The 11,214-nt window shown below is 41.1% G+C and overlaps 1 protein-coding gene across 2 annotated transcripts in view; it reads right to left on the reverse strand.

The window, feature by feature from the left end:
- Positions 1 to 622: 622 nt before the first annotated feature.
- COLQ (collagen like tail subunit of asymmetric acetylcholinesterase) overlaps positions 623 to 11,214 on the reverse strand; it is a 44,065-nt gene continuing 33,473 nt past the window's right edge. Inside the window, exons 14-17 of one of the 2 annotated variants that reach the window (XM_013367636.3) lie at positions 9,569 to 9,688; positions 8,631 to 8,751; positions 5,679 to 5,781; positions 623 to 3,572 (exon numbers count right to left, since the gene is read on the reverse strand). In XM_013367636.3, coding sequence (XP_013223090.1) covers positions 3,503 to 3,572; positions 5,679 to 5,781; positions 8,631 to 8,751; positions 9,569 to 9,688 — 414 coding nt within the window. In that variant the 3' untranslated portion in view covers positions 623 to 3,502. The remainder of the gene's footprint in view (positions 3,573 to 5,678; positions 5,782 to 8,630; positions 8,752 to 9,568; positions 9,689 to 11,214) is intronic. The other variant, XM_021290269.2, reaches the window with a different exon arrangement.

An 11,214-nucleotide genomic window follows, 5' to 3' on the forward strand; every position in this document is an offset into this window, starting at 1 on the left:
CTTCCATTTCCCCTGGGGACAGACAGCACCACCCTTCTCTGGGATGCCCCATTGTGCACAAAAGCCTCGAGAGGACAGACTTGCCAGCTGCTACTGCAAGGCAGGAGCCTGTTCCCAAAGCCTCAGTGCTGGCTGTTGGGAGTGCCCAAACCCGAGGTGCCAAAATTACCATTCCCATTGCCCATCAACACCCGATGCTGTAGCTTTCTGGTTTGCAACCATCAGCTCAGCCTCTAATAGGAGTTGCAAACCAGCCAGGATGTTATGAGGCAGCAGGAGGAGATAATCCCCCAAACCTCAGCCCAAAGTCTTATTAAAAGTAACCCATGTGACATCAACTACAACCAGAAATCAGTGAGAGAGGAGCGGTTCTGCACATGGCATGTTGCACGGGTCCGTCTGGAGCTGGGGTGACAGCGGGACCCACTGTGGAGACTCACAGTCGCACTCCCGCACGCACAGAGCTGGGGCCAGCAGCAGGTGTGGGACAAGCAGCATGCATTGGAGAGGAGGGGAGGCACTGAGATTCTCCCTCCCCAGCATCTTAAACTAGGAAATAATATCTAAAAATTTTGATGTTAAACCCAAAATGAAATAAGTGAAAGCAAGGACATACCAGAACTAAGGTAGCATGATTTATTGACATGAGCTGCTAATACACGCTGTAGGTAACTGGATATATTTAATCATATATTATGTGCAAGCTGGATTTTTAATACACATTTAATACAGTGCATGGTGTGAGCTCATATTATTTTTGTATGCCTCTAGAGTTGCATACTAATCATTAGAAAACTTTCCCGCAAGCATTTGCTGCTACAAGAGGTCAAGGAACTGAAATACTTCAATTAACTTTTTGAACCAGACTTGGCACAAATGTGTTAAGAAACTCAGAGGAGGGAAGATAATTCACAGCAGACCAGGCACCATCCAGCTGAAGGATCCTCAATTAATAACAAAGCAGGTATGTAAGAAATAAGGAGGAAGGGTTGAGGTTTTTTTGCCATTTGAAAAATCATATATACTTAACACCTTCCCAGATGTCTTTCTCTTGCTTTATCATCTGAGGGGACCAAGACAGTAATGGTAATAAGAAACTTGTTTCATGTATTTTTTCTCCTTATATCTTACATTCCTTTCTGTTAAGATGCTGGATTGTTTGGGCTGTAATAATAAAGTCCATTTAAAATCCATACTTTGTGAATGTTTTCTGATCAGACTGATACGCCCCTTCCTGAACGTGTGCAGCACAGTACAATTTTACCTACACAATCACAACTCCTGTTTACATTTCCTGTCCTCCGTTCACTTGGTTTGCAACTTCAATGTCCTTCGGAGGTAGGATCTTTTAAAAATGATGTGACTTAAAACTGAAGGTGAAAGGCCACTGGGATTGCCAAATTTCTCAAAGACTCCAGCATTTTGATAGAGTAGAGGTGAATTCCTTGGAGAAAGGTGAGGAGTTAAGATAAGTCTCTCCAAGCTCAGGACTGTGCCACTCAGAAGATGCTGCCAGAGGCTCAGCCAGAGGGTTGGCCAGCAGGACGCAGTGCTGGGAACGTGGCTGTCCTCGGGAGCCTTACGCTGGGATATGTGCTCCCTCACTGTGTGACACTGCTGGAATCTGCCGCTAGAACAAGCACAGGAAATTAAAGGCAGCTGTGCTAGTGCCCAGATTTTCAGAGCTTATGTTGGGCGAGATCCTTGGCCCAGTGGTTCCTTGACCTTTTATTAAGACTTCAGGTTTTTTTAAGAGAAAAAAAAAAAAAGAAAAGAAGCAATGAGATTTAAAATTTTGAACTATTGAACTGGGCTACAAATGCTGGTAGCTTGACTTTACAGCAGCATAAGGAGCTCAGGTAAGTGACAGCCACAAAGAGTACACCTAATTTTAGTTTTGTTTTTTTTTTTTTTTTAAGTTGGTGATTTCCAGGATCACTTTGGACATGCAGAGTTAAAGACTTTTATACAAGTGATAAAAACCATATGCATTTTTTGATTGCTTAATGCCTTATCATTACAATGCAAAATCTACCTTCAACCTTTACCAAAGCACCAGTATAAGCGCAGCTGTTCCAGTGCTGTTGCTGGTACAGGTAGCTCATGCATTTCACACAGTTTTGTACAGCATTTATCCTGAAGAATAAAAGAGTGGCTTGAGTGAAAATAATACCTTGATTTGAGGTTTTTAGCCCTGAATTCTGCACATCCTTTGTTTCCTTTTCTTCTGTTACAGACTGTTTTTCACATAACATTTAATATGCTTCTCACGTGAAGTTTACTCTTCAATGCTTGCTAATAAATATTATAATTACTCTGACTCCTATCAGAGTTAATATAGTTGAACAAACTTTCTGAAAAACAAAAATACATGTACATTACACAGCATAAATGAGTATCCATAAACACTCTACTCCAAGATTTGATTTACAGCGATACAAAAGTGAGAATGTACACTGGGAGGTACCCCAGACACAGCGGTGGAAGCAGCAAGGGGGAGAGGACAGGGTGTAACCAGTAACTGAATGATAATGGTCAGGTAGACAAGCGGCTGAAAAAGACCTTCCAGTGAAGAAAACAGAGTGAAGGCAACGTGTACATGGTCTCACTGCGGCTTCAGGTGGGTAATCGATGCTGTCCCAGCCCCTTCAGGGTCTTCCAGAGCACAGCCAGCTTGACACAGGTGAAAAATACAGAAATACGTTCCTTCTCTATCTTCCTTTCTTGTCTGATTTTCTCCTGGGAGAGAGCTCCTTGGCTATTTCACAGTTTTTTTGACCAAGTTTGGCCTTTGTGGTCTGCAGTTTCAGGCATCCTGTGACCACTTGCAGTTCTGTGCATGCACGCAGACTCAAACAGCCGAACGTCTCAGCCTGAAAGTGAAGTAAACCAGCTTTTTTGGCTGATTTGCTGATCTTGAAAGCACTTACTGAAGGGCCTCTGCTCCTTCGACCCACGAAGATGTACCATTAACCTTAATGTCACTGAAGTCATCACTCATGTGGATACACTTGTAAAGTTCACAATGTAATAAAAGAAAAAGGCTCTATAAACTTCACATGGAAGATACGCTTCATGTTTATGCTGAGAAGGTTAAAGACTAAAACCCTGAAGAGTTTACATGTAGGTTTAACAGTGCTAAGTCGAGGTAATTGTTACACGATACTCCTGGCTAGTGAAATTCAGTTTCCAGCAGCTTTACATTGCATTTGTGCTGGAGAGCAAGTCGCCATCCACAGCCGTATGAAAGTCTTACTGGCAAATACTGTTTGACATTTCTCTATTAAGACAGGATGCAGTGGTCCTTTATTTTCCCAATCCAACTTAATTAAAAAAAAAAAGAAAAAAAGAAAAACACCTCAAAATGGCCAGCAGCAGCATGATGTCTCTTTGTTTTCACACAGAGGTGGGTGGTATTTTTTGTCCCAGTCCTTCTTGGATAGATGATAGCATAGCACCTAGCACCCCACTACGAGTGGGATGCTGCCCACCTCTGCTCCCCTCATGTGAAGTATCGACACTGTGTAGAGTCAATGTAGCAGTAAGAAGTGCATCGCAATTTTCCGTAAGACCTAAAATAAAAGAGAGTATCTCAGTTTCAAAGCATGCTATAGTGTACATTGTATGGTTTCTGGATATAACTCTCTGTAGGAGTGAAGAACATTGGAAGGCGCCATGTGCAGCAATATATGGGAACCAAAATAAGAGTGCAATTTCCATCAGTGCTCCACTGTGCTCCCCCTTGTCAGTAAAATAAGAGTTCAGGAGAAACTGTGAGTGAAGACTTAATTCCCAGTAATGCCAATTAAAAAAACCAAAATCCCTATTGGCAGTCAGAAGTGTTATGCAGAGGTGGGTGCAGGGAAGGCTTTGGCACTCACCCACGGGAACTATGTAAGGGAATATCTGAGGCTCTGAGTTAAGTGTTTTTCCAGTTACTTCCAATAGCTCCAGAAGGCATGACTGTACCTGTCCTTTAGCTTATTTTTCATGTACTTGAAACAATGATAGTGACACATGACCACCTTGGAAATAATAATTAAAAAAGTAAATCAAAGGTTCCTTACAAAATGAAGAAAAACAGTGATTTTTTTTCTTTCTACTGATTTAAACTGAGCTGCAGTGACTCTACCTACTGAAGATCTGACCAGAGATGTTAACAAAATAAGCATTTTGATGCAGTTTTATTGCTAGCATATGTCTAAGCGAACAACTCACCCATCAAACAATCCAAAAATTGCGGATTAAGCAGCCATTAAGCAGGTCCTTGAAAGTATGTCCTGGGATAACCCGTATTCTCAGAAAAAACACATGAAATCTGAAGTGAACATGTGTGAAATGTGAGGATTTGGGGGCTGGTAAGAGTAGAAAATGGGAAAATCAGTTGCAGCAGGAGGAAAAGGTGCTTTGGGGTAAAACTCGCATGGGAGTGCCCTGCTCACATATTTATCCCAATTTACTCATGATTCACAGCTTTTTCTTTAGTTTAGCAGATAATTTGCAGACTGCACACACAAAAGTGAAGGATAGCAGTTGCTCTTCACAACTTGATTAGACATGGGAAATGAAATTTGTAAAAATTTCTCAAGCTGTTGCAGTGCTGGTTTTGGCACCAAAATTCAGACTCTTATAAGGGAAGAGTTTTCACAGTAGAAAACAGCTCCGCACTGTCTGAAGATGAGTTCTCTGCAAAATGTTTCGGGCTGTCAGCTTTGCTGGTCTTGGTTTTAGTAATCTCTTACACTAGGAGTGCTCCAACAATTGCAGTGCAAGGATTAGCACAGCACCTGATTTACAAAGGCGTCCTGTGGTTTCTGATTCCTGCCAATTAGCACATTATTCTTCCATGAATGATGAGGGCTCTGCGCATAATTTCATTTGCAAATTAAATGTTTCCTGTTAGCCAGTAACAATACCTGACAGCTAAATAGAAGTGCTGCTGTTGGAGGCAGAATGCTGACCGGAGGAAGCTGCTTAAACAAAGGCAGACAAGGCAAGTCAACAATAAGCAGATGTTTGAAATGAAGGACATTGCTGAGCAGATGCATGGCTTTGCAGCTGCTGTTGAGTGAACTTCCTGGGCTTTGGAAAGGCTGGGAGAGGACTGGTTTATTCAGAAATAAAGATACCCCCAGAGTACCCATTAACAAGGGCAACAGGAGGTCAGTTGGAGATTGGGGTTTGGTTATTTCATTTTTCTTTTTTCTCCTTCCTTTTTTTTCCTTTCCTGTGATCACTTCTGTCTCATGGTTGTTTCTACTCTTACTGTGTTATGAGTGAACGTTAATGCAACGATAATGTCACCAAATGAGGAAATATTTGGAAGCAATGGGCAAACATATGGCTATGTGACCTTCATTCATTCTTGTACAGTCAGAGGCATGTGCTTATTACTGAGAGATGAAATCTAGCCTTCCAAGTCAATGATGTGCAGAAATAATCTGATAAACTCTGTCCCCCACACTACCTGCAAGGGTCCCAGTGGAACAAGGCTTAAGTGGGTAACACTTTTCTCTTTTAAAGCTGGCAAAGAGAAAAAAGAAAAAAGAAAACCAAACCAGACCAAACCAACTAAACACCACAAAAATGATATATTAAAAAAAAAAAAAAAAAGAAAACCACAAACCAAACAAAAACACTCACCACCCCAAAACAAAGTGAAGACAGCTCATACATACCCAGGGAGATATGTTTTACATGTCAAATATCCAAAATCCTTCCCATCGCAGTCTTCAACCCCCTCATGTCTGTAGCCATCCCCACAGTAAGCACGGCGGCATCCTAGAGGAAAGTACAGAAAGAAATACCTTCAAGGCACTTGACATGTAAAAGAGGCAGGTGAGGTAAGTGGAACTAGATTTTTAAGGTTAAAATACAAAATAAGGCATTTTGGGGAGAGCACCCTGTAAGGACTGTCTTAGGAGGAGCAATATTCTTCACTACAAATAATATGCCTTTTTTTTAGCCTAATTTCAATGACCAAGGGCAAGAATGTATAACTACTAAAAGCAATTACTACAGAAACACTCCTTGCAAGAGCATTTATTCTAAGAGCTATTGTTACCATGGATAATTATTGCCAGAAAGAAATTAAAGGAAGCATAAACTTATCTGGGGAGGCCACCATTTCAAAAAAAAACCACCCTGAGGTCATTCAGTAGTTTGAAAATCTCAACCTAGACATTTACCCAGTATTGTACAGTATCTATGTGTGTCTACTGCAAGTTCCCACGTATTAATAGAATTATGCAGATGTATAGCCTGTCTCTTAAAAAAAAAAAAAAAAGTACTGATGGCCAAAAAGATGATTTTCCTACTGATTCCTACTGACTTGAGCATGAGTGGGCCTTGTAACAATTTTTCATGGTGGATGGCATGTAGGCTGAAGTAATTTGTGTTGGGGTTTTTTTGCTATTTTAGCAACTGGACTTTGCTTTTAACATCTTCAGCTTCTTGACTATGAGTATAGTTTTAACAAACTGATTTAGCTAAAATGATTTTGAGATCTTCTCAGAGACACTATTAAGCAATGGACTAAAAGGACTCTCAAGAATGAGGAGTTTGTAAGAGTTAAAGTGGGTTATTTACAAACAGAAATCATTAATTAATTAGAAATTGCTGCTTCTAAAAACAACAAGCCTATTTTACAATTAAATCCACTTAACATTTGGTTAACATTTTTTCTTCTGGTTCAGTCACAAGATCAGAGCGATGACAATGTGGTCATTTCCAAGTAGCTCGATGATAACTCTTCAGATCACATCAGTGTCAGAAATCTTCATATCGTAAGGTTTCAACCGACCTGAAGCTTTGCCCAGTGTATAGCACAAGGTAATATGATGTGCCTCCAGACACACCATGTATAATTTTGCAGGCACTAGAAATAATGAACAGTATTTTCCTGCATGCTTGTTCCCCATGGCTGATTGCAAATTCTAATTGAATCATTTTCTCATGCTTGGAGCCTGGAAAGCTCATGCTCTCTCACTGGATTATTCTGCAGCTAGGCAAGCTTAGAGGGACATTTATATGTGTGTCTATACCAGCTGAACCGCATTTGAAATCTCTTTCCTGTTGTCATTGAGGAGTTGGCTGCGATTCCTAGGTTATGAGAGGAAGGGTGGTGATGAACAGGTGGATGGACAAATTCACATACAACATGGCTGCATACACCTAATTTTCAAAGTCAGGCTTAAAAAATTGAGAGCTCTATAAATGAAAAAGAAAAATTGCATCTTTCAGTGTTGGCTGATACCTGTTCTGAAATGTGAAGAAACATCCCTTTGCTAGAACTGCCAGAATACCAACCCTGCTGTGTGTCAGCTGTAGATGGTGCAGAGTCCTGTGCTCTGGGGAAGGAATCAAGCTGTAAAAGTAACCAAAAGGCCGGAGTGAAGGTTGTCACAGATGCTTCTACGCTTAAAAGCTCTTTGCTATTCACAGCCACAAAAATGAAAAGAAGGTTGACCAGACAGGAATCAATTGTTGTATAAACCTAACAGTGAAGGAAGTGGGCTGACACATTGCCTATGCAAGTGAATAACAAAATCCAAAGTGATTTTACTGGACCCAGGATCTATCTTACTGTTAGAAACAGCCAGCTTCAATGTCTATCCTAAGGGGTTTTGTGATGCACCGCAAATGTAAGCTACATCTTTTGACCAGAATGCTGGCACCCCCTGCAGAGGGTGTGCATATAAACCAGCTGCTGAGTTTGGCCCCTGAAATGCAGTGGTTTTGCTCTGACTGCAAATACCCCTGCTTGGGGAGGTACGCAGTCCTCAACGAGGTTATGTGAAAAGTACTTGGCATCACCTCCGTCTCGTGCTGCTGTGTGACATCCACATGCACCAAGGACCTCAGTTTTCACATATTGTGCCTCCCTCTCCCTGTTTCTGGATAGGTCAAAAGACCTGACCATGAAGCTTACTAGTAAGTTAATATTAGACTAATAATACATGAACTGCCTAGCATAGGTTAACCTTCATACAAATAATAAATGAGATGTTTAGCACTGATAAACTTTTAATTGTAAAACAAAACCTATCCTGGAATTGAGAAGTCAAACATAGACAGTTGATTGAGTATTTAGTGATTATTGCCAAATTTTGTGGGCATGCTCAACCTAAACTAAACTTTGCTCACTATAATCTCATTTTAATACAAAAACACACCTTCTTTTTGAAGGCTACCCGCCTCCAGAAGATAACCCCTACTCACTGAGCATGCATACAGTGTTATATAACTTGTATGCAAATATTGTAACCAATCAGCCCTACAGGGCTGCCCTGAGGTTGTGTATATAGTGGTAAGATTTTGTATAAATGACTGAGACTTTTGTATTGCCAGTATGCTAGTTTGATCTAGTATCCAGACTTGTATAACTCTGTAATAAAATCAATAGCTCTTCTCTGTGTGCAGAATTTGGCTCATTTGCATGCACATCAGTTAAAGAACGCCATCTTAGGGACAACTTGTTTTAGGATCCCCATGTCTGCACTTAAGTCGCAAACCACACAAGCTCCCCTGAGTGAAACATCGGTGTGATTTACACAGCAGTGCACCCCGTGAAAATAACTAATGCATAACTAATGGCAGAAGGAGGCTGCGCTTGACGCACTGTAACTTACTTATACAGCTGTCAGTCACCACGGCATTGCCATCGTCGCACTCTTCCCCATCCTGCACAATCCCATCTCCACAGGTACCGCTGTCCTCGAAGCGATAATCCACGGGGTAGAAAGGGTTGAGCTGGCCAAACAAACACCCAGCGGTTACTGACCAGCCCACAAGCAGCCTAGCCAGCAAGCAGAGGTGAAGGGCTGTGGGAGGCAGGTCCCACAACCAAGTTTTCACATCCCATTTTTTGATGGTTCACGGGGTTTATACAAAATCTGATTCAGTGGACACACAAAGGGTGCCGATGATGATTTCAGAGAATCACACAGAATCACAGAATCGGCTGGGTTGGAAAAGACCTCAGAGATCATCAAGTCCAACCCTTAGCCCAACTTCAGTCCGTTTACTAGATCATGACACTAAGTGCCATGTCCAATCTCAGTTTAAAAACCTCCAGGGATGGTGAATCCACCACCTCCCTGGGCAGCCATTCCAATGCCTGATCACTCTCGCCGTAAAGAATTTCTTTCTAAGCAGGACTCAGCTTAGCTCCTTGAAGCAATGAGGAAATACAAGGTTTTGTTTTGTGGGGTTTGTGTTTTCCACAACTTTGTACCCTGGTGAGTTTCACCTTATTCTTGTATTAAACAAAAATGTTCTTTACTAATCTAATTCCCCAAACTCAGCCCCAGTTTGTTCACCGGTTGAGCCTGGTTCACAGGGAGGTTAGCAAAACCTGCCACGCTGATGAGTTAATGCATCAGTGATTAACACTCCTGTGAACAAAAATCACAGAATTATGTACAGTTGTGGCAGTGCTCAAAAATTAGTTTTTTTTCTCCACTGAGTTCATCGATTCTGTATGACACTTTAAGTGCAGAAGTATGTTCTGTATTTGAACATGAAATATACACTCACGAATTTTCTGAGACCACAGTCATATTTTCACCTGGACTGGGAGCCATCCAAAGGTATCCTTGAAATACAAAGATCTCTGATCTCTTCTAAAAGCTAAGGCATTTTCTGTGTTTAACCGGTCCAGTTCTTCTTGATTATTCACCACAAAAATCTGGGGCACAAAAAAAGAGGTGACTGGTAACCTTTTCAAGAAGTGTTTTGGATTGTCACATAATCGAGTTTTGCAGACATATGTATCTGCAAATAGGTAAATAATGACACAGAAAAATGGTTTGGTTGTTTTCAGAAACAGAATGGTGTGAGAACTTAAACCCATGGACTGCCAGACCATAAGAGGCTCCTTTGTGACTGGTGAGAAGAGACACGAGTTTCCAAAGGAGAATGGTCTTTCCTGAGTATCTACCTGTGGCACAAACGGCCTCTGTTTCAAAATGCACATCCACAGGTAGTGATCATGAAATACCTTCCCAGTCATTGCCGAGAAAAACAATCAGATGCTCAGATGGTTAGATGCTGGAACAATTGCAAAATCCATATGGGCATAAGTGCCTTTCGTAGGTTTGTCTATAATTTTTTAGGCACGCTCGTGGCTACAGAACAAATAATGCATCACTCAATGCAATGTTCATTTATCTTTTATTACTTTATTCTTTGTTTATATTTAATTTGCATTGAAATGCACTTTTTTTCCTATGCATATATCTTAGTCTAAAGCCAAGTCTTCAAGTAAACAGGAAAAAATTAGTTCAAAATGGAAAAATGAGGACGAGCTGCTCTTTCCAATTTTTTAAATGTCTCAGCCACTGAAACTGGCTGTAAGGGGCATTAAGAAACAATCTCTTCCTTCAGCAGCTTAATTAAATTAAATTTAGCAGAAATCAAACCATTTTTAAATTAAGAAAAAGTAAATGGAGTGCTTCTGAGAAAAATGGATATAAGGCAGAGCCTGATTCCCACTAGCATAAACAAAATTGGCTCTTTTTAAAACAAATGACCCTGAAATTTTTACATAGCAGAATATTCCCATAGCACTTGACAAAAGCCAATTTCATTACAGAGGCTTTGAATAAAAATTCCTTCACCTTGAATAAAAGAAAGCGAAGAAACAGAAAGCCAGCAAAGAACCAATTCTGTAATTGTTCAGGAGCTCAAGTCCCAACCCCAGAGCTCTAATTTCTCTTGGAATCAATAGCTGATCTGTTCTCTCTGAAACTCTCTTTTACAGATACTGGCCTTTGAATTGCAAAAGATTTGTTTTAAAAATTGAATTAATCATAGCCAGTGACAGGAAAACAGTGCTTTGTTTCCAGCGCTGGCACCAGAGGAGTTGAGGGGTGAGTGGGTGATGGTTGTGGGGACATGCTGCCGAAGGATGCTGCTTTTCCATGTGCAGCTAAAGAAACCCTGACAACAGTTTTCAAGTTGTACAAGGCAGGCTTCCAAGCTGCTGCACAGGGATCTGAACAGAATAAATAATAGCGATGTTTAAGCTCCTGCTCTTGGCAGTCAAGGGAGTAAAACAAATGGCGCAGGCAAAGGGAGAGCGCTGCTCTGCAAGTGCTCCGCTTTCCAGAGCTGAGCCTTGACTCTTCGACATCCCACATTTCTGAGGACGAAATGGCACTTGATCATCATCAAATGAGGGTTCATAGCGATAGTGTAGGGTACTTATGCTTT

The sequence above is a fragment of the Columba livia genome, chromosome 2 (assembly GCF_036013475.1).
Source record: "Columba livia isolate bColLiv1 breed racing homer chromosome 2, bColLiv1.pat.W.v2, whole genome shotgun sequence".
In the NCBI taxonomy this organism is placed as follows: Eukaryota; Metazoa; Chordata; class Aves; order Columbiformes; family Columbidae; genus Columba; species Columba livia.